The sequence below is a fragment of the Lagopus leucura genome, unplaced genomic scaffold (genome assembly GCF_019238085.1).
Source record: "Lagopus leucura isolate 7727_CA_CO unplaced genomic scaffold, USGS_WTPT01 Super-Scaffold_100017, whole genome shotgun sequence".
In the NCBI taxonomy this organism is placed as follows: Eukaryota; Metazoa; Chordata; class Aves; order Galliformes; family Phasianidae; genus Lagopus; species Lagopus leucura.
Genome location: NW_024962271.1, coordinates 2,227,355 through 2,247,757, shown reverse-complemented (window position 1 = coordinate 2,247,757; position 20,403 = coordinate 2,227,355). Strand labels below are relative to the sequence as shown.

At 40.8% G+C, this 20,403-nt stretch overlaps 1 protein-coding gene across 1 annotated transcript in view; it reads right to left on the bottom strand.

Annotated features, from left to right (window-relative positions):
* Positions 1-283: 283 nt before the first annotated feature.
* Positions 284-20,403, bottom strand: part of PKD1L2 (polycystin 1 like 2) — a 33,061-nt gene continuing 12,941 nt past the window's right edge. Inside the window, 27 exon segments of the mRNA XM_042877276.1 lie at positions 284-599; positions 1,457-1,588; positions 2,658-2,759; positions 3,507-3,717; positions 4,119-4,279; positions 4,582-4,709; positions 5,095-5,228; positions 5,635-5,962; positions 6,799-6,984; positions 7,372-7,512; positions 7,832-7,943; positions 8,362-8,593; positions 9,367-9,574; positions 10,237-10,453; positions 11,049-11,275; positions 11,424-11,623; positions 12,128-12,274; positions 12,771-12,949; positions 13,146-13,247; positions 13,441-13,671; positions 14,078-14,271; positions 14,656-14,881; positions 15,515-15,649; positions 16,748-16,874; positions 17,685-17,809; positions 18,738-18,920; positions 20,219-20,344. Of these exon segments, the coding sequence (XP_042733210.1) occupies positions 474-599; positions 1,457-1,588; positions 2,658-2,759; positions 3,507-3,717; positions 4,119-4,279; positions 4,582-4,709; positions 5,095-5,228; positions 5,635-5,962; positions 6,799-6,984; positions 7,372-7,512; positions 7,832-7,943; positions 8,362-8,593; positions 9,367-9,574; positions 10,237-10,453; positions 11,049-11,275; positions 11,424-11,623; positions 12,128-12,274; positions 12,771-12,949; positions 13,146-13,247; positions 13,441-13,671; positions 14,078-14,271; positions 14,656-14,881; positions 15,515-15,649; positions 16,748-16,874; positions 17,685-17,809; positions 18,738-18,920; positions 20,219-20,344 (4,620 nt within the window). The 3' untranslated portion in view covers positions 284-473.

The window sequence follows — 20,403 nt, the reverse complement described above, 5'->3', positions numbered from 1 at the left end:
CGCCTCATGGCGGAGGCGGCCGTTGGAGCCCCGCGGCGGGCGGGGCTGCCGTGTCGGTGCGGCGCGGAGCCGTCCGGCTGCAGCGAGCGGGGTGGCGTGGAGCCCCCGTGCGCCCTGCTGCCCGCCCTGCGCTGCCCTGGGAGATAACGGCCCTGGGGGCCGGCACCGGGCTGACTGCACCACCATCTTCCAGGGATGTTGGGCAGAAAGCGAGCGCCGTGAGCCGAGCGATGCGACGCACGCTCGGTGTTGAATCACTACAGGTGCCAAGCCCGCAGGCGGTGCGCATGAGATGCTTTATTTCACGTTTCGTGCGAGTTTTTAGCTACAAAGCATCAGTCTGCAAGAGTTTGTTGAAGGCTACGTACAGCGTTCTAGTCAGAAGCACAACAGCCAAGTGGCCGTTACAGCTGGCAGTTACAAAGTACGATCTTTTGCACGCTAACAAAGCAGCTTTTCGTTACGGTTGTCCACTAATTGCTGACGGGTTGCTTTGGCTGATCGTTACAGCCCGTATTCTCTTCCTGCTTACATTTAATCCCAAAGAAACCGAAAAGTTTCATGAGCATTAAGTCCACGATTTCCTCCTCTTCTGAAGCCTGAAATAAGGACAAGAGATCAGTCAACAGGCGGGCAGGCCAGGAGCAGATGCAGCTCCTGCTGGAGGTAGAGAGAGTTGCAGGAGTAGATCTGCACTCCGTACCATAGAGATCAATTTTTACTCTAGGCAGAGCACGGATCGCTGCCAAAGCCGAACACCATGCAGCTGCATTCACCAAACAGTCTCAGGTAGCCTGAGGGTGTGCATGCTGCTGAAGAAATATTGACTCTGTCAAAGGCTGTGAAAATGTTGCTACTGGAGCCTGGAGTTCACTAGCTGACTGCTGTGCAGGTCATAGAACCACAGAATCATTAAGGTCAAAGAAGGCCACTAAGATCAACCCACCCCTACCTGCCCGTTGCCCACGTCCCTCAGTGCCCAATCCCCATGGCTCTTTAACACCTCCAGGGATGCTGACTCCCCAACCTCACTGGGCAGCTGTGGCACTGCATCACCACTCCTTCTGAGAAGAAATGTTTCCTTATAGCCAACCTGGATTTCACAGAATGCTATCAATACCTGAACAGATCAGGAGCTTGGTGACATTGTTAAAATGAGCTGTAAAGTCCTCATCAATTCTGTAGCTGTTTTGGTAATGATTCCAATGGAGCTGGGGCTCTGGATTTAGTATGTGAATGCCAGGCTACAGTTCTTAAAGTCTGAACAGAGACTCATCTGAACAGGAATGGACAGTGTGATTCTGGAAAATTTGAAGCATGCTTTATGAGTAAATGTTGACTTCTTAAAAGTAGGACCGAGTTTACATAGTTTCATCGGGTGGTGGAATAGCTATGCCATGAGTAAGCTCTGCACAACAAACGTTAAGGAACGGCAGGAGAGCTGAGATGAACACACCTGGTAGTGCTTCTGCTCCTCACTGAAAGCAACCAGAATCACTGAAATGAAGAGATTCAGCACCACGAACGTCATGAAAACAATGCAGGATCCAATTAAGAAGGAACCTAAAATCGGATTGTAGTCCAAGATCTGTAGGATTAATAAGGTAAGACATGACATTCTGATTTTTAAAAAGGAGCATATGTACAAGCAGCTATCACACAGTTAGGAGTTTGTCCCGTTGAAAGTCCTTGTGGGTAATAAATAACGCTATAGTTATATATCATATGTATATAGATAAATTTTCTCCTTTTACTTTAGGGCTTTAATACTGTATTGTACAAAGGAGATGAAATATTTCATACATATGAAACATTAATATGGGCAGTCTCTGTGTTTTGCTGTTGCTTTAAGTGTTTGCATTTGAATGCACTGGTATGGAAATTTGAGGTGAAAGCTGACAAACCTGGAAATTTGTTTAGCCACATAAGTACCAGCTGCAGCTCGGTCAAGTCCCAGCTTTCAAAGCAGAAATAAAATCCCTGTGTGCTTTTATTTAAAATGTCATTACACAGAAGTCCAGTCAGACTGTCACGGAACGTATCAAGTAAGGGTTGCATAGGAATTAAAAAACATAGGAGTATATTTTTGGGATTAACTACTTGAATGGATGTAGAGCTGAAAAGCATAATGCCCAATTACTGATCTTACCCTGCTGGATTCGTGGTCTGAAAACATAGAGAGTCATTCCAAGGATATTTGAAAGAACCCAGTGAAAAAGTCAGTAATAACAAATTAAATGTAATGAAGATCCCTTGTGGAAGGTGTTGTCTTTCTTGAGAAGCGATGGGTGCATGTTCAGAGTAAATGCCAGGACATCACTCACATATTTATATCTCTGTAGTGCTCTAAGGAAAACTGCTCAAAACTTTATCTGTAGTCAGTAAGTAACATATCCAGTTAAAATGTAAGCAGCTTTCTCAATGAAATATTCATTATGAATCTACCAATGTTTAGGGTGGGATGGGAGATATATTTCACTGCTTTTTTTATTGCTTGAACGAGTAATGAGGGCTCCTTCAGGAGGCTGTGGCACTTGCAAAATACAATTCATGTCTAGCACTAACCAAGAGTCCTTCTATTTGCTGATTCAAAGCATATATGAAAACTGAGGTGTTAATTGCACTGTGATGAACTTTTCAAAATCAAGAGGGAGTACCTCCTCGTAGTTGAAGATTCCCAGCTGAAGACTGACCATGGTCTCTGCTGAATCGGAGAGAGTTTTGTAAGAGCAGAGCTTCCAGCCAAATATCAAGTTTGTCTGCAAAGGAAAGAAGGCATATCTTGCATCATAATCAGAGTCCTTGCTGCAAATCAGCCAATGACTGATAATTCAGAGAAAGCTCTTCCAGTCTGTCGTCAGCCATGAAGCTTTTTTGTCTTTTTGCTCTACTGGATTTTTTTTTTTCTCTATTTGTTTGTTTGCTTTGTCTACAGAGGTGTGCATGAGCTGTAAGACATTTTATCCTGGATTTAAGAACCATAGAATTATTTATGTTGGGAAAAAAAACCTTTAAAAAAGACCAATAATTATTTAATCTCATTAGAATGAAAATAATATTTTATTTGCATCTTGAGTTTTACTATGATAGGCATAAAAATAATTATTTCCCACCTAAAAAGAAGACAAACAGAAAATCATACTTTGTGCACTCTTCCCAGTTTGAGCTTTACTCAAAAAATGACTTTTCCTGTACTTTGCTGTGTACTTTACACCTGTGACACACAGAAAATCCTTTTTTGTTGGTTTGTTTGTTGTCTCCGTCTTTGATTTTTGTACTGAATTTCAGAATTTCAGTTTGCAAAGAAAGAAGCAGGTGGATATTTTAACTGCCTTCGCATATATGGAAGAATTAGAATCCAGTCTTCTAACGTAAGGTTTAGACAGGCAGCTTTATTCGGTTTTACCTTTCAAAGACACGTTGCTCTCACCATTCAGAAACAATTCATTTAACCTGGCAGTTCCTCAGTGCAGACTGAAGACAAGAGAAACCACAGTCATACTCACAGCAATGGAATAGGCGAGAAACATGACTGCAATAACAGTGATGAATCCAGAGATATCACCCCATGCTCTCCTTAGAGTGGAGGTGATCATGTGTAACTTAGGGTTGAGCCTCAGTAGATGCCACAGTTTCACTGTGGAGAGAAGCACGAGGAAAGCAATCAGGTAGCCAAGAACTGCATCGGCTCTTGCTGTTTCATTAAAGCTTACAGAGCTGTTAGAAACAAAGAAAAGATGTATTAGACCATCACACAGGAGCCTGGGAATGCATACATTCTGGAAAAGCCAGTCACTCTGAACTTGTTTTCAGTGGAGAGCTAACTTGAGTTTTTGCTTGGCTGTTTCTGTCTCTGCTCCCTGCTGTGTGCACACAAAAAGCTCAGCTGTACATGACTGTGCTTTGCTTCCCTAAATTATCCTGTGATTATCTGAGCTTGCTCTTCTATGGCCATTTTCTAGCAGATGCTATTATTTTCCATTTGTGTTAAATATTGCTGTCCTCTGCCCTATGTTTCTTGATGGTAAAGAATAAAGCAGATGATTTACTAGCTTGGATGTCCTGTAGCAGCCAGGGAACTAGGAGCTCAGTTAGTTCTTCCTAGGGTTATTGCTTACTCCTCTTTGTGCTCCTGGTAGTAGCTGATGTCTCGGCTCCCAAGGATTGTCCTCTTCACAAACACTGACAAGGCACTCCAGCTAATCAGTATAATGGCCACCTCCAGGAGATTCCACTTGCTGTGGAAATATCTCCATTTCAGAGTCTTCATCAGTTTTCCCTGTGAAAACAGAGCCTTACTTTTGCAGCCCAACACTGTGTCATACAGTAAACTTCTCAAGATTAGGTCTCTGTCCTCCACAATAAAGCAGACTTCTGCACATCATAATTTCTCATCATCTTTGACATTCCTGCCAAACAAAATGTCACCTTCTTGCTTTTTAATGAAGATACATGATCTGATTCCATCTTCCACTGGTGCGAGTCAGCAGCAGCACTACTGAAATCAACTACTGAGCTAAAGCTTTCACAAATGAAAGACAAAAGGTAATGCTGTCAGCAGGATTTTCCAGTGTATCTCACCTGAACGATCATGTAGTACCCGATAAAGAGGAAATAAATTACTTCTGCAGCAACAACAAAAATGTGAAGACTGTTGGTGTACGGGTAGAGCCGGACACTCTGCAGCACTGCACTTGTGAAAAAGGCCCCTGGAAAATAACGGTGGTCAGCTCAGTGCTGTAATAATTACATCCTTCTGTTTTCATTCAAACAATTTAGTTCATTAATAAGAGCTCCATATGCACATTCATATCAGTGTCAGTCTGAATCCAGTTATACTGAGATTTAAGCCCGACTGTAGGAGTAGCCCTGTAAATGTTCTTTGAAAGTTTCTTCAAATTTCGGACAGTCAGTGGCTTTTGGGATGCTAATGCCCTTCTGTGTGGCAGTATGATATTAATCCCAGCAAGACTGAGTTTGGATTAGACTACAGATGTTAACTGAAACAGGAAGGACTGCAGATATAAATCTGAATCTCATTCTGAAAAGAAAATGAGCCCAGTTTTGTGGTTTGATATGGGCATAGGTTCTCACCTAAAGCGTTGGTTTCAAACATCAGGCTTACAATGCAGAACAGGTTCACATTGGCATTGTAGACTGTAAATTCAACAAACACTGCTCTTGTGAAGGTGTCCAGCCAAACGTTGTTGAAAAGGTACTGGAGAATTCTGCCAAAAAATGTATAGCCAGTGAGATAACTCATACAGTATCATACACTGTATCACACGGAGGATAGAAGTGCATCATTTCATAGAGAAGCAGCACACCCAAGGTAAGATGTTTACTACTTCTTTAGCATTATGTACTTCTGCAGCTATGTAAATATGGAATCCACGCATGCAATTAGGAAAAACAGGTTATAATTTTTGATCTGGTTGTTATCTAACATGGAGAAAGATTATAAGAATATAAAGTACACTGAAGTCATCACAGTAATATCTTCAATATTCAGCATAATCCACAGTAGCAAAATTCAGAATGCAATCTGAGATTAATCCTAAATAGAACAGAGAAAAGAGCACCATTGTCAACTACAGCACATTCACTGATATTTTACCAGGATGCAAGCTTTACCTGGAGGCATTCTGAGGATCAGTTCCCAGGTGAATCACATATCCCCCTCCCCCATAGAAGGCCAGTTTGCCCCAGACGGGTTGCCCTCTCAATTTGGTCTGGCTCTGATAATGCCAGGCTGAGCTCAAGTCTGAGGAGATATCAAAGACCGAAGTGTTCCAGTGTTCTCCATAGTCTGATGTGTCTTCTGTTTGTAGGGAGTATGGAGCATGGCATTCCTGAATCACACGCTGGAGGGTGGCTGAAATAGGGCAGGTGGCTCCTTTCACTCTCACTTGGCGAATTCGAGCACTGCCCACCAGCTTGGAGTTCCCATCTGTAATGAACCCTAAATGGGAAATAGAAAAGACAGAACTATGATTAATATTTCTTCTTTTCATTTATCCTTCTGATATGCATTAACATTTTCCTATAGATTAAAAAAAAAACAAAAACCACAACAATACTGTAAGCAAAATAGTGCTTGCGTTGATTTAAACTGAATTCTTGGAGAACATCCATAGACAACAGTTTAGTATCATTACCTGTCTGACTTTATAGAGAAGGAAACAGAGGTCTGCCGGAGAAAAGAGACCTGCCTGGAGCAGAGTACCCGCGTGCAGTGCTCACACTTGATCACAGCTGGTAGTGCCATGTCCAAGAGTGAACCATGCCATTGTATGCTCATAGGTGCTCTAAAGTGTGAGCTTGAACATGGCTCATATTATTAATGGGTATGGACAGATAGAAACATAGTGATGTTGTGTAATTATCCTTCACAGTGACCTAAGACAGTGCAGAGTTCTCCTGATGGAAAGCTTTATAGTACCATCTATCTGCCATTCTGCTTTTTTTCTTAGCGATGGAAAGAAGCTTAATTGAAACTGAGACATGTACCTGGAATGGGTAATGTAAAATGTGAAAAATCAAAAAACTCAGTGCAAAACTTGAGTTTTGTATTAAAGATAATGAAAATGTCAGGCCAGGTGGTACTTGGGGTCGGGATGTGGGGCTTTTGTTATCCACCAGTATTCAGTTTATGAAAATTCACATTAGTCTTACACAGTCACAGTGTCTTCCTCCAGTCAAATATGCATGTACAAGTTGGAGATAGATATAAAAGATAATGTTTCAGAAGCTGGCAAGCTGAAGTGAATCAAGATGATATCAAAACTGTCTGTGCACCTTTATATGATCCATAAAGATTTTTTACTAAAGTAGTTTTTGCCCACGTGAAAAAATCCTCATAACTGTAGACATCACGGAATCCTTCTGAAAAAGTGCTCTCAATATGCTTGTTTAAGTAGTAGGAATTGGGATCTCTTTGCCCATAGGCAACCAGTAACAGCATCCATAAAAACCCCAGATAGGCTGGAAAAAAAAAACAACCAACACAAGAAGAGTCAGTATATGTGATCTCAGAATTTTGAACTGCCGTTCAAATAGATTGTGTGAATGATTACTGCTGTCACCACTTATTAGGTTAAAGAGATGCTTTGCAAGAATCTGACTGACTAGTGCTAATGAATTTACACAAGTTATGTCAAAGTGCTGCAGTTTAAGCATATCACATCTGAAACACAAGTAGGAATCTGGGAAGTGATTGAGAAAATAAGCATGGAGGCTGGCTGAACATTAGCAATAATGACAGCTCTAAACAGAATGAGTAGCTTAATTTTGTGTTTAATGTTTTCACTGATGTAAAAGTCCTGATGAATACAGCTGAATAAAACAAGATAAACTACATATGAGTAATACCCAGGATTTCTCTGATTATGGCAAATGCCTTCTGCTCCTTCATGCAGTTGATTTTCATTTTCTCGACATCAGCTGCAGGAGGTGGCTGGTAAATATTGCTTCTGCTGTCCCGTCGGGCTCCAAAGAGAGGATTTGAGTCACCTGTGGGTGAGAGCAATAATGCCTGGAATCAGTCAATAGATCATTTGTATCCTGCTTTTCACTTTGGCCACTGTAAGGGAATACTTAATGCTTTCCCATAAGAATTCAGGTGATGTCACTTAAAGAAGCAGTGTGGTAAGGCAGCACTGGGGAATGATTGAGGTCCTGAGCAGCGTGTCAGGTTTAGGTACAGGTGTCTTTCTCTGCCCATTCAGGTGTATAAAGGTAACCAGTGAATTCCTCACTATGAATCACATATTGGTGCATAAAGCATTCAAAAATCTAAGAGAACGTTTCACTTTTTAAAATAATTTCTCACTTTACAGACAGTTACCTGGTGCAGGTAAAGGTCCATCAATGGCAGTGTTTTCTTCATCCTCATGTTCCACCTTCTTCAGAACCAGAGCAAAAAAAGCAGCAAATCCCAGCACCTGCAAGAATTAGCTGTAGACTCATGGCATGCCCATTAATATACGAAGCTCAGGGTTTGGCACACACCACTTTGGGTACAGCTACTGTAGAAGAACAACTGTCCTTTGGCTTTGTGCAACTTGTGCAGCTGAATCTTATAAACAGTGCACAAACCCTAACTCAACTGCTTTTGTTGTATGACATATCTTCTTTGGTCACCTCGTCTACTATTAAACTCTACCAAAATGAGAGATGAAACTAATGTAATGCCAACAAATGACAACAGAACTCTGTAATACATGTTAGCTTTTGTTTTAAGGGCAAAACGACTTCAATTTCAGATGTTAAATCCTGTGGTTCTTTTAAAGGTACTATTTTCCTGTAATGATAGCAGAATGAGTTCATATTGGCCAGTGGTTCCATTTCTGAGGATCTCACCTTTAAGGGCTGAGTGATGAAAAGACTTTCAAAGAAGGAGATGGCCATGGAGATCAGCCATTTGATGGAGTTCTCCTTACCATAATGCAGCCCATAGAGCATGGTAAAGAACCCAGATACACCACTGGTGGCTGCAACAAGGAACCAAGCAATGAACACAAACCACCAGGGCAGCCCTTTTGAAGAAGAACTTTTCTTTTCATCACCAGAGAAGCTCGGAGTCAGTGACCACCTTCAGAATCAACCAGAAGAGAAAAAATCATTCAGCACTGGAATAGAAACCAAAATCACATTCTTCAGGTTCTGTGACTATAGGCAACATTTTGTGATTTAAATTCTTTTAGCTGTTTTCTTCTTTTAGCTAATGTAACTACACAGAATATATGGATGGCAAAAAGTACAGCAGGCAAAGATACGAGAAAGTGTGCAGACACCAGCGAAAATAAAAAGAAATACAATGGTCTTACTTGCTTCTCATGCGTTATTGAAACTCCAGTAGAAATGAAAGAAAACCAACCATGAGTGCCTTTAGGTGCTGGATGCATCTCATGATCACCACAAAGGTCAGAGAGATAATTAGTGGTATTGTTTTCAGTTCTTTCTACTTAATTATCAGCTTTCCCAGAAATATTTTTTGCCTGCTTATTCATTTTATTTTCCCCATGCATTATTAGAGACCAGAGAGACTTCCAAAGCTCAGTGATTATCTTCAGCACTTTACAGCCATGTAGCACTGCACTGTAACATTCAGTTTTGAAAGCAAAAGTGACAGAGAGTGAGGATCTGTCATTACTGCTTTTATGTGTAGTTCACTGCATTGAAATTTCTTTGTTGCTCCTACAATAGAATAATAGTAAGGCATGTTTCTACAGCTATTATAATGATTATCTACAACATATTAAGTAGTAATTATTTTCAACTCACCGCTTTTGAATTCATGACCTGAATTTACTTACACCGAAAATGGAATGAGAATTAGGTTACCTCTCAGTGATGGATGCTGACGTGCAAATCTGGTTCTGCAGGAGGTTCTTCATGTGCTGAACCTGCCGAACTGCTTGAGTATAACTCTGAGGTATCTGAAATTTATGGGGCCCCAGTAATTCGAGCTCCATCTCTACCTGCTGGAGTTGCATGTACAAGCAGCGGCTGTAATCGCTGCACTTCAGTCGCTCACAGATTCTCTTTTCAGGACTTGGGCTTCTTGTTTTTTCTGCAGGAAAAGAATTTACCTTTGAACTCTCCATCCTTGAATGCTCATGGAAAAGACAAAAAGAAGTAGGTCTTCGTGAAATCAGTGGGATTGTTCGCTCACATTATTTAATTGAAATTAAACCAATGCCTAAGTTAAAGTTGGACTGAAAGGAACAGCAGCAGCACAAGGCCAAGAAGAAAATAAACGGGACAAAAAAACTGATATTTGTGGGTCTTGATAATATATAGTTAATAATTAGATACTGATAAGGCTATTAGCTAACATTTCATTCTACAGCAAAAGAAATAGAGATTTCAGTGTATTTACTTGGGTGGTAGAAGGTGCACAGTGAAAGGAGAAGGCAATGGGCACAAATTGAAACTTAGGAAATTCCATCTGAACACAAGAATAACTTTTGTATTGGTGTGATTGGACACCATGGAGGGGTTGCTCTGAGAAGCTATGGATTTTCCATCCTTGGATACTCAACATTCAACTGGATGCAATCTTGGGCAATCTGTTCCAGTTGACTCTGCTGGAGGATCCCTTCCAACCTCAACTGTTCTGTGATTCTGTAATTGCCTTTGAGTCAGAATGTAAAAGCTTGGGTCATCCCATCCAGAGTCACTATCAATTTCAATTCAAAGGTTTCAGTAAGCGTGTCACATTAAGCTGTTTACCTTGTATATCCATAGGACCTAGTGTGACAGTTACAAGGTCATCCTTCTTCTTGTTTTCATCATAAAACTCTTGCCCAGCTCTATTCTGCTGGCAAATGACATGTTCAACCAACGCCAAAAGCATGTTGATGTTAGTTGATTTTCCGAGATCTGATACTGAGGTCAGTGATGGAGCCTTCAAGGCTTTAAAGAGTGAGTTAGCAATTCTTCTTATGTCCTAGAAAAGACAGCAGCAATATGACAGTGACTCAGACTGCAGTGACTTAAGCTGATGTGGTCAGGAGGTGCCACTGGCTGGGAGCTGCATCTATTGCTAAAATGGGTAAGGATGGCATATCCTATAGGGCTGGATATAACAGCTGGATATGACAGCTAGATTTCAATGAGTTCAGCAATTCAGTTTTCAGGATTCAGTAATGCAGCTGACCTGTCTGTGGGCCTAAGCTGGGGAAGACAGAGTCTATGATACCTTTTCTCTTCATTGTCTTGCTTGATGTTTGCTTTGAACTCAGTGAACACAGTGATTTTAATCACTGTGCAAGGGGATGAAATGTACATAGGCTGATCTTGCTGAAGTTGAGGATTCCCTACATGTGGAATATACTGTGAAAGTGGATAACCCTTTGCTCATCCCATGGCAGTATAGGTGAGTAACTGAGCGTTCTGCACCAGAGCACATTTGGCTCATCGTGCCGGGCAGTTTGAAAGTCTTCTGGCAAGGAAGATTTCTGCTCTTAAACTGGAGGCGTCGAGTAGCGCAGGACAGCAGAGGGCAGTGCAGGACCCACCGGGAAGCAACCACAGGCGCTTACCTTTGTTACAGCCTCTGGAGTGAGCGAGATGGCTGGGGTGACCTGTGGGGCGGGAGATAGGCTTGGGGACACTCGGACATTCTTTCCTGGCTTCTTCTCTGTGCCCTGCATGGCTGGCCGGGGTCGCGTGTGCCTGAAAATCTGCACGATGAGCAGGTTGATGGGGAACATGAGGAGGGAGCTTTCAAAGCCGATCATCACTTCCTGCCATGTGAACTCAATCTTACCTGTCAAGATCAAACAGGCCAAAGGAATAAAAATAACCTCAGCAGCCATCAGATCTGTCTTGTGAAAAAGTCCATTTGCTCAACTGTTCCTCTTCTAGATTCTGCTGTCTCTCTATTTTCCTGTGCAAGTAATGAAAGCAATTGTTACCCAAATCCATTTTCTGCTCAGCTGGATCCTTTGGCACTCCCCAAAACATGATGCTGGTCAGCATGGTGCAGAGCAGCAGTGAGAAGCAGCATGACACGCGCTGGGCTCGTGTGAAGGAGCTTCGTGGGGAGCGGCTGAAAACTGAGTACCAGATGTGCCCATCCTGGAAACCCTTGGAGGTCTTCATGAAAAACAGGTTGCTGGGAAGGAAGAGGGGGAAATTGAATGAATGCTTAGGAAGGAGAGGAAAGAATAAAGCTGTATTTCAGGGTCCTGGCCTGTTCATGCTAGGCATAGTCAGAAGACATATTAACTATGAAAAAAAAAATCAAATATCATGGCTTGATTTACATAGAATGGTCATAGCTTCTCATGTACTTTCTTTCTGGCCACACCATGGTGGTGAAGATAATCACGAGCAGTTTCTATATACATTTTTAGGGAAATTACACTGAAGACAAGATGCTTGGGTTTCCACATGTCTCATTAAAGCACTCTTTAACATCAGTATTTCCAGTCTGATGTAACCGTTAGGGTAATAGTCAGGTACTGTTAATCATCCTTCTTCTTCTCCTCATTCTGAGCCCTTTCAGAGCAGTAGAAACACCCCACTGTTTTCTTTTTGTCTAGACAGTTAATGTTTGCATACTCGCTTCTCTAGATTGATTGTTATTAGGAGTAAAAAGGCATAAAATAGAAGTTACCTGAACTGCTTCATGTCTTGCTCTGTAGCTACTGGGAACACTTTATCTAGGACACATTCTCCAATATCAACTGCTAGCCAGGAATTACAGAGGAAGTACCATTTCTGGTCCCACGCAAGGTCATGTACCAATACTCGATTCACATACCTGGTGGGAAACATACAGGGCACAGTCATGTGTAACTGAGTAGTATGAAATTCAGGACTCAGCAGAACTATGGAGGACAAAGCCTGACCTCTGACTTCTTTGGCTGCGTCTGAATGGTGAGGCACAGAACACACATCAGAGTGCCCTAAAATAAAGTTTTTCTGAATACTTAGGTTGGTGACCTGATCCAGAGCATGTTACAGCTCCCATCTGATCACTGTGCCTTCGTTTCATGCAATATTTTCTGCAGCATGTTTGATGAAAGTCTTGCACTAACTCAGAATCAATTTGTAGTATAAACTGCATATGGGAAGTATTCCTTGTCCTGCAGTTTAGACCATGATATGATCTATTCATCTGGGGAAAAAAAATAAAGGCGAAACTAGTCCTTACTTTCTAGAACTGTAGAAAGAATAACTTCAAGTGCTAGGAAAGGAAAGCAGTTGTCATTGTAAACATATTTTTGAATCTTTATTATTGCCTTGTATGCACTTACCAGGATGGATTGTCCCCTGAATTATCATGCCACAGTCGAATACTCTGCAATTCCCCTAGAGGAAAGAGGGTACAGAGTAGGAAAACATCCACTCCTCCACGTTCAAACACTGGTGTCTCAGGATCAGTTAGATGATGTGGCTCACTCTCTCCTTCTAGGCCATAGAGAGTGAGTGTCACCTGCAGAGTAAGATAGCGAAATGAAGGATCACTCATCTCAGAATCCTATATGTGATTATTCCTCTGACACACTCTGCCCACTGTCTAGCTTAGAAGTTGCATTTGAGCTGTGCTGTTCAATAGCTTGGGTGCTCCTTTATTGCTCCAGTTCTCTAAATGAGTGCAAAGCCCTCTTACTACACAGTACAGCTGATACCTTGGAGGTTGTGGCTGCCCCACGGCGATGTCCTGTGAAAACTGTCACAAGATAACGATACTGAGCAAAGGGATCATTGTCTTCCAGCACTGTGATTTTTGCCTGCAGAGTGACATGATACAAACAGGGCATTAGCAGCTCTGTAAGTATAGATACTTTAAAGCTGCGGGTAGGAACATATCATCTTCCGAACAGTGTGAATGGGTTAGGGTTAGATGAAGACTTGTGTTAAAGCAGGACAGTCAAAAAGGCAATTGGCCTACATACTTTCAGTCTTTATTAATGCAAGACTTACTTTGGCATCATCCTGGATGTCTTTCCTTCGGGCCCAAATAACTACAATCACATATATCAGAAAGATACATCCTACTGTGGTCACCACGATGGGGTTGTCCACAAATGTACCAAATAGCTGTGCAGTTCTGCTAACATCAACAGCATTAGGCATGACAAAGAAGGAGCTCCCAAAGAAGGTCAGATGGTTGCAGAGACATTGTGTGCTTCTAGAATTTGTTTTTGGTCCTACCTGAAAGCCAGAAAAAAACTCTGGATAGAAGATTTTGTTTCAAAGTATTGGATAACTTACCAAACAAATGAAGACAGTGCTGAAAATGGTGAGTTAGTATAGAGAACTGCTGTACAGGAACAAGTTGTTATTAGGTATATTAATTCTGATGTCCAGCCAGAAAAAGGCATTAATAATATGATACAAACTTGTCTGAACAGCTGAGTTTCTCTTTATGTAGGAGTGCATCCCAAGAAGTGTAATGGGAATGCAATTTGAAATTTAGTCATAGTGGATTAAATCTCACTTCTTCATCTTACGAAAACATCTGAGAATTATGTTATTTTGTGGTATGAATTCAATGGGGATCACGGAGGCTGACTTTGGCATATATAATATAAAGATTTCTTTATTTCTCTCTACGTACCTGACATCCATAGCTGTTCCAGTTCCCTTGCTGCTCATCCCAAAATACACAGCAGGATGCAAAGCAAGTGACAGCTATAGCTAGCCCGTCATAGACAGTGGAATCCATTCCCATGTCTTGTGAAACCATCAAATAGTAAGTTCCCTCTCCAAAAATGAGTTCTTCAGGGCTAAGAACCCAGGTATTTGTTTCACCTCGAACAAAAATATTTATTTTCAATGTACATGTGGAAATGTGTATTTTGAATACAGCTATATTGCATATAATAAATAAACTGAACAAAATAAAAGAAACAGGTACCAAATAATCCTTTGCAACTCGTTGTTCAAAGCATCCCACTCTGTGCTCCTGAAGCACAATAAATTGAAACTCCTTTGAGAAGTTTCTTTCCAATTAGATGTCAGGCTCATTCTGCAAATTTGTGGTCATAATGACCCCATAAATTTGTCGGTGAGCACTCCATGATATCCGTACTGAATGCCCTCAACTTCCCAGTAGTGAACATGTACAGGGCGAAGTCTTTTGGCTACATAAGCCCAGAATGCAAAAGTTAACTCATCACTAACATGCTGTCTTACCTCCAGCAGTTTTCTTATAGAACAGATGACTTTTCATGTCATAGTTAGTTTCATTTGGCCGATAACCATATCCTAAGTAGAGTATTAGTGGAATGTCTTGTTCACATTCCAGCTGAATCACTATTGATGTGTTTTCTGAGGTGATGTTTACTTGGAAAATGCTAAAATTGCTCAGGTTCAACTGAATTCTATCTTCCTGGGGTGCAGAATGCCTTGGTAATATTATCTGGTTTTAAACAGAAAGACAAATACAAATAGAGACCAGCATCTTACTTATCTGTAAGCACTGTGAGTTTCTATAGGGACAGCCACACACTAGATAATCTTTTCTATAAGTATGGCTGTCAAAAATATTTTCTTTGAATTTTTTTTCATGATACTGTCAGCTAACTTCTGAAAAGTCTTTTTCCAACCTGTATAGATTCATCACAAAATCGGTGATCTTCAGTCAGAAAGCTGAGATTATTACTGAAATAGTGGTCACATGAAGTACATAAATGAATTGCCTAGATGTCAGTTTATAAATGGGCTAGGAATCCCAAACGTAAGCAATATGAGCATGCAGTTGTTGGGTATTGAATCAGACATCACATTGTGTTTCAAGGTCACTGTAATCTGGAATGGTTTTCCCCAACCGTTATCGTTGTCACAACCATTTAATTGAATATCATCTCTTTTCTAAGAAATAGCTGTCATTTCCTTCTTCATATCACAAAAATAACTCCATTACAAATGCACACACCCATTATATATTGAAATGAATACAGTTCCACCATTTGTAGTCAAATAAGACAGTAATATACAAGACAGCTTGTAAACAGAAGGAAGAGAGAAGAGGGATAGAAAATAGTGAGTTTACCTCAATGTTTTCTTTAAGATTGCTGACTGGTATGATCAAGCCATCCAGACCAGTAAGACTTAGACCTCCCACTGTTCCACTGATGTCAAAACTGGTGTCACTGGAGAAAAAGGGATTCATGGCAAAGCTCACCATCTGTTAGCAAGACATTAATAACAATCTCTGAATTACTGTTAGTATTTCACTATCTTAAAAATTAAATTGGGGAATAGACCAAATAAATTTCTCGACCTCAGACTTAAACAGTACTCAAAAGAAGCCCAAGTCCAGTTTTAAATACATGCCTAATTTCTGTGATAGGCCAAACAACTCCAGAAGTGATTTTGATTCTGAAATGCAGATTGTATACAACAGTGTGAGGTTCCATTCACTGGAACTGTTTTGTTTTTCAGGTATCAGATATCAAAATGCAATTGCACAAGCCTTTCTGAAAGAAGCTCCATCAAACCTGTGTCACTCCTCTTGGAATTAGAAACAAAAAATCTGTTTTTACTATGATAGCAATGCGTGGAATTGTGTGTCAGAGTCATTATTTCAATAAGAGGATTCACAAGCCTCTCCTAACACTCAGGTGGATATATTGCTGTTGTTATAAGGAGGTTCTGGTCGTTTTTTGGCAGAACTGGAAAAGACACAATGAAAAAAAATGTTTTACAAGTATTATAGGAGTTTCACAAGAGTGTGAAATTAATCTGAGAACCCTTTGAAAATTTCTTATAAAAACACCACAGTAATATGCAATCCATTGCTCTGAGGGTTAAAAACAAAATCTCCTAACTCGGATCACAGTTTTGCTATGATCAAGACATTTGCAGACCTTCTGTCTCCTGCAGGATCTGAGTGCCTCAGAATCATTTGCTTCTAGCTGGGATGAAAAAGGTCTGCTGCCTATTAGTTTGAATGTTGAAGGGACTCTGAGCTGTTACGTACCCCCCAGAGCATTAGATGTAAACAGACAGCAAATAAGTTTTTAGCATTGATTCCATCACCTTCTCTAACCATGCAAGTTTAAAGCAAGAGTGCATTTGAGGGGCTGAGGGGATGGGGAATTTAAGTTTGCTCAGCCAGCTTCCTGCAATTAAGATAAGTGAAAGCTTCTTTGACCAAAAATGACTGGAGGGATGACTTGTGTGCTTGCACACTCATTGCAAAAGGAGAAAGGACTCTTAAAATTGCTTGACCAAGAATGTAAGTTGGAGGTCAGATTGAGTCAGATTAAAGCTGTTTACTTGCCCTTATATCCACTGTTTCATCATCAACTTCTGAAATGCCAAGAGAGGAAGCAGTTGGGAGAGTAAAACTGGCAGAGCTGGAAGTGGAGATATTAATGGATGTACCATCCATGTTTTCTGTTTGTAATCTATCCAGTCCAGTTGGACACAAATGAAACAGAAAAAAAGAGAAAGAAAATAAAAACTCAGAAAACAAACAAACATAGGGACAGTCAATAGTATGAACTTCAAACACAGAGAAAAAGCTCTCTCAAAAAGTACTTTGTGAGTATAGCTTATCTGGAAAATTATTTCTGACTCTGCCAGCAACTATCTTAGCACATTGTCTCTGATGTAGTAGTCCACATAACACTATCATACAGTCATCAGGAAAAGGGGTGCAATTGGCATATCTGTTTGTGAAGCTGTACCCAATTAGGTGTACTTAAGCAAAAGGTGCACCTGGTCCAGGTGTGAACATGTTCTTGATTTCTACACACAGTTAAATGTGAATGAAAATCAGACTCTCAGGGATGACTGCTGGGAGTGAAGAATGCTCATCAGGCTCCTTATGATTATATTTGCTCTTGTCAATCTAGTTACAGTTTCATATATCATGTATTACTGGCAGCTTGGCCACTTGGAAAATAACAAAGAACTTACCTTTTAAAGGCAAGCAGCTGCTATTAAGTTCTTTGGTCAAAGAAAGCACAACATGAGAATTTTTAAGATGATATTACTGAAGTTAATTGGGGTCCAAGCTGTTCTTACAATTAATTAGCAACTTCATCATGCTGTTGAAGTTGTCATTATGCTGCAGCATTAATTTGAGTGGTCGGGTAGTTTCAAGGATAATGCAGTGACTATTTGAGGAAAGTTTGGGTGCCTATAAGGAGCTTGGGGCGGTGGTTGGGGAAGGTAGAGAGACAGACAGACAGACAGACATTTGTTACTGTTACCTGTTTATATACATTGTGGCAGAATGAGTGGTGAGGACCATGGGTTCATCATCTGGTTCTTTCCCAAACAGAAGTGCACTCTGCAGATTTTCAACTGTATTCAGCAGTTGGTGGGACACCAAACTCTAGACAAGCATTAGAGGAGGGAACATGTAACAGAGCTGCTCAGAATCAGTAAGTTGCTCATTATTGGCCCTTAGTTCCTTTTATGATGAAATATTGTTTTCACTGTGTCTTATAAAACTGCCAAACTGGGTGATGTTTTTGTGAATCTCAGAGAAAGTTATACTTGTCAGCAATTCAAGTTCTGTAATTCTCATGTAAACATAACATACTGCAAATAAATGTCTTACAGTAAGTGGAAATCTAATATTTAGAACTTCTGTGCACTGAAATTTGAAGACTACAAACATGATACCATTTTCACGCAAGACATTTATGTGTTTGTGTATGTTAATGCCCTTTCACTGCACATTTTAGTGTCTGAAAAGCAAGAGCTAATTACCTGCTAGCTGTGTTACTGTTGTGTTATCCTGGGGGAGTCTGAACACTTTGTAGCATTTTCTCTCAGGTTAGATTTATATCATACTCCTTTGCAGGACTGACAGCTAAAGTGTATTCAGTCCAGGAGTTACACAAAGGGAAACAATTCGCGTATAAATAGGAAGGCTTAGGACAAAAGAAACACATTGCTTAATTCTGAACAGAAAATCAGAGTGGGCTTTCTGAAAAAATGTAAGCAGAAACCTGAACAGATTTCAGCTCTGAAGTAATGAAACAAGTCATGAATACTGAATACCTGAGTCTTCCTTGAACTGAGGGGAATTTGAAAAAGGAGGGGATAGAACCAAATCTGGAGAAAAAATTTATTGCAATCCATCTACTTGTCATCCCATAGAGGCCTTAACACTGATCCTGTCTTCTACAGGGCACTGTCCTGTGCCCCACACGATGCCAATTTAAAAATGCGAGGCAGCAAAACTCTTTAAAATCTTCTGAAGCAAGTAGGTGTTCAGCCACAGTCTTCTATAAACAGGGGTGAATCAAAATTACCTGCTCTGCCTCAGACACTGTAGTGTTCGTGGCTCTGTTTTGTGTGGAGGCTTGAAGGACATTGCTCACTGCATTAAATAGGTAGCTGGCTGCATCCGTTAGTTTCTGATCATCTCTGCTGTCCTCTGTGTTTACAGTGAGCAAGGAAGCGCTGACATCCTTCAGTGTATTGCTGGCTTCCACCTGCATGGGAAATCAGTGGAGAAGTCTCTGTTTTATTACTACCAGTGACAAAAGCAACACATTGTGCCATGGAGTCTTTTACTGAGTATTGCAACATAAGTAATCCCATGGGACTATTTATGGCTAAGGCTGTTTTACTGTAATTACCTGTGCTGGGCTAACACCTCAAACACTAATAAACATGGTGTACTATACTAGATAGCATACTAATGTGTAATACAGAGCTGAAAAGCGCAGCCTGCTTCCGCAGATTCACCCCATAAAAACAAGATGAATAATATTTGAAAGAGGCTTATCATTCAAACACTGGGCCAGGGTACATTTCAGATGTACAGTAATGTAGTAAATCAGGTTATGCTTCAGAGTGATGAGTCCAAAATATAACCACACTCAAATGCATGTGCATTTCAATCTTAGTTCCCATATAGCCTGCTGGATCATCAGCAAGTAATACCTTTGGCCTTGTGCTATGCTAAATGCCAAACGAGAATGAATCTTACAGTTTTTATTTTGTGCCCAAACAAAGCTAATGATTGCTTTGTGATTGTGAAAGCACTGGCCAGCATAATAGCCCAGGGTGAGAGAGCCAAGCAAATTCAGTGCAGGCTTGTACACGTCCATTCCCACAGTCTGCAAATGCATAGCAGCCTCCTGTACAATGAATGCTGAATCTGAGCTATATTCTTGTCCTGCTGAAATTAAACACATACTGCTGAAATGCTCCCAGGCCATTGTCTGGCTATAGCTGTATAATGTACCAGAAATCAGGACAACTTTCTCATTGCCAGTTTATTTGTAAAATTTCCACAGTGACAGTTTATTCTGCTCTTCCATGTGCTAACTTTTTACTCCTTAAACACAAATAGCATTATCTGCTAATGTCATATTGTATTCAAGACTCAAGGAACACTTTTGCAAGGCCAATCTTAACATTTGTGCTTGGTTCCTCTGTTTGTGCTGCCATGTTCCTGCCATGCTGCCTGCTCACTGAAAGTTAAGGTTTCCATCTTAAGATGTATCAGAGAATGTAACTGGCTGGCCAGTCATAGCCAGCCAGTTATAGGATATAACCATAGGATTGCAGTGGCTGCTGAGTCAGTGTTTGTGGTTCCAGATTTGCTTACTCAAAACAGTAAAATGTATTCCCTGCTGGTCAAGACATACATGCTGGTACAGTTATAAAAAGAAATGAGCAAAGAACAGATAACTGTAAGGCACTGACATTCTTCCAAGGTTAGAAGGGTTCAAAAGAGTCTGTACTGCTAGTGTATGGAGACAGAGGACGAATTGCTTCTTACCTGTGCTGAGACAGACAGCTCTTCAGTCCTGTAAGTGATTTCTTTCAGTACTTCTGACATCTTAAGAGCAGTTTGTACTGATGTTACATTAACAGCAGAGAGAGTTGCCAGCATTAGCCCTCGGAGCTTGGAATGGAAAGGGGTAATTAGGTGAAAGATTAAGATGCTAATTAAGACCGTGCAAA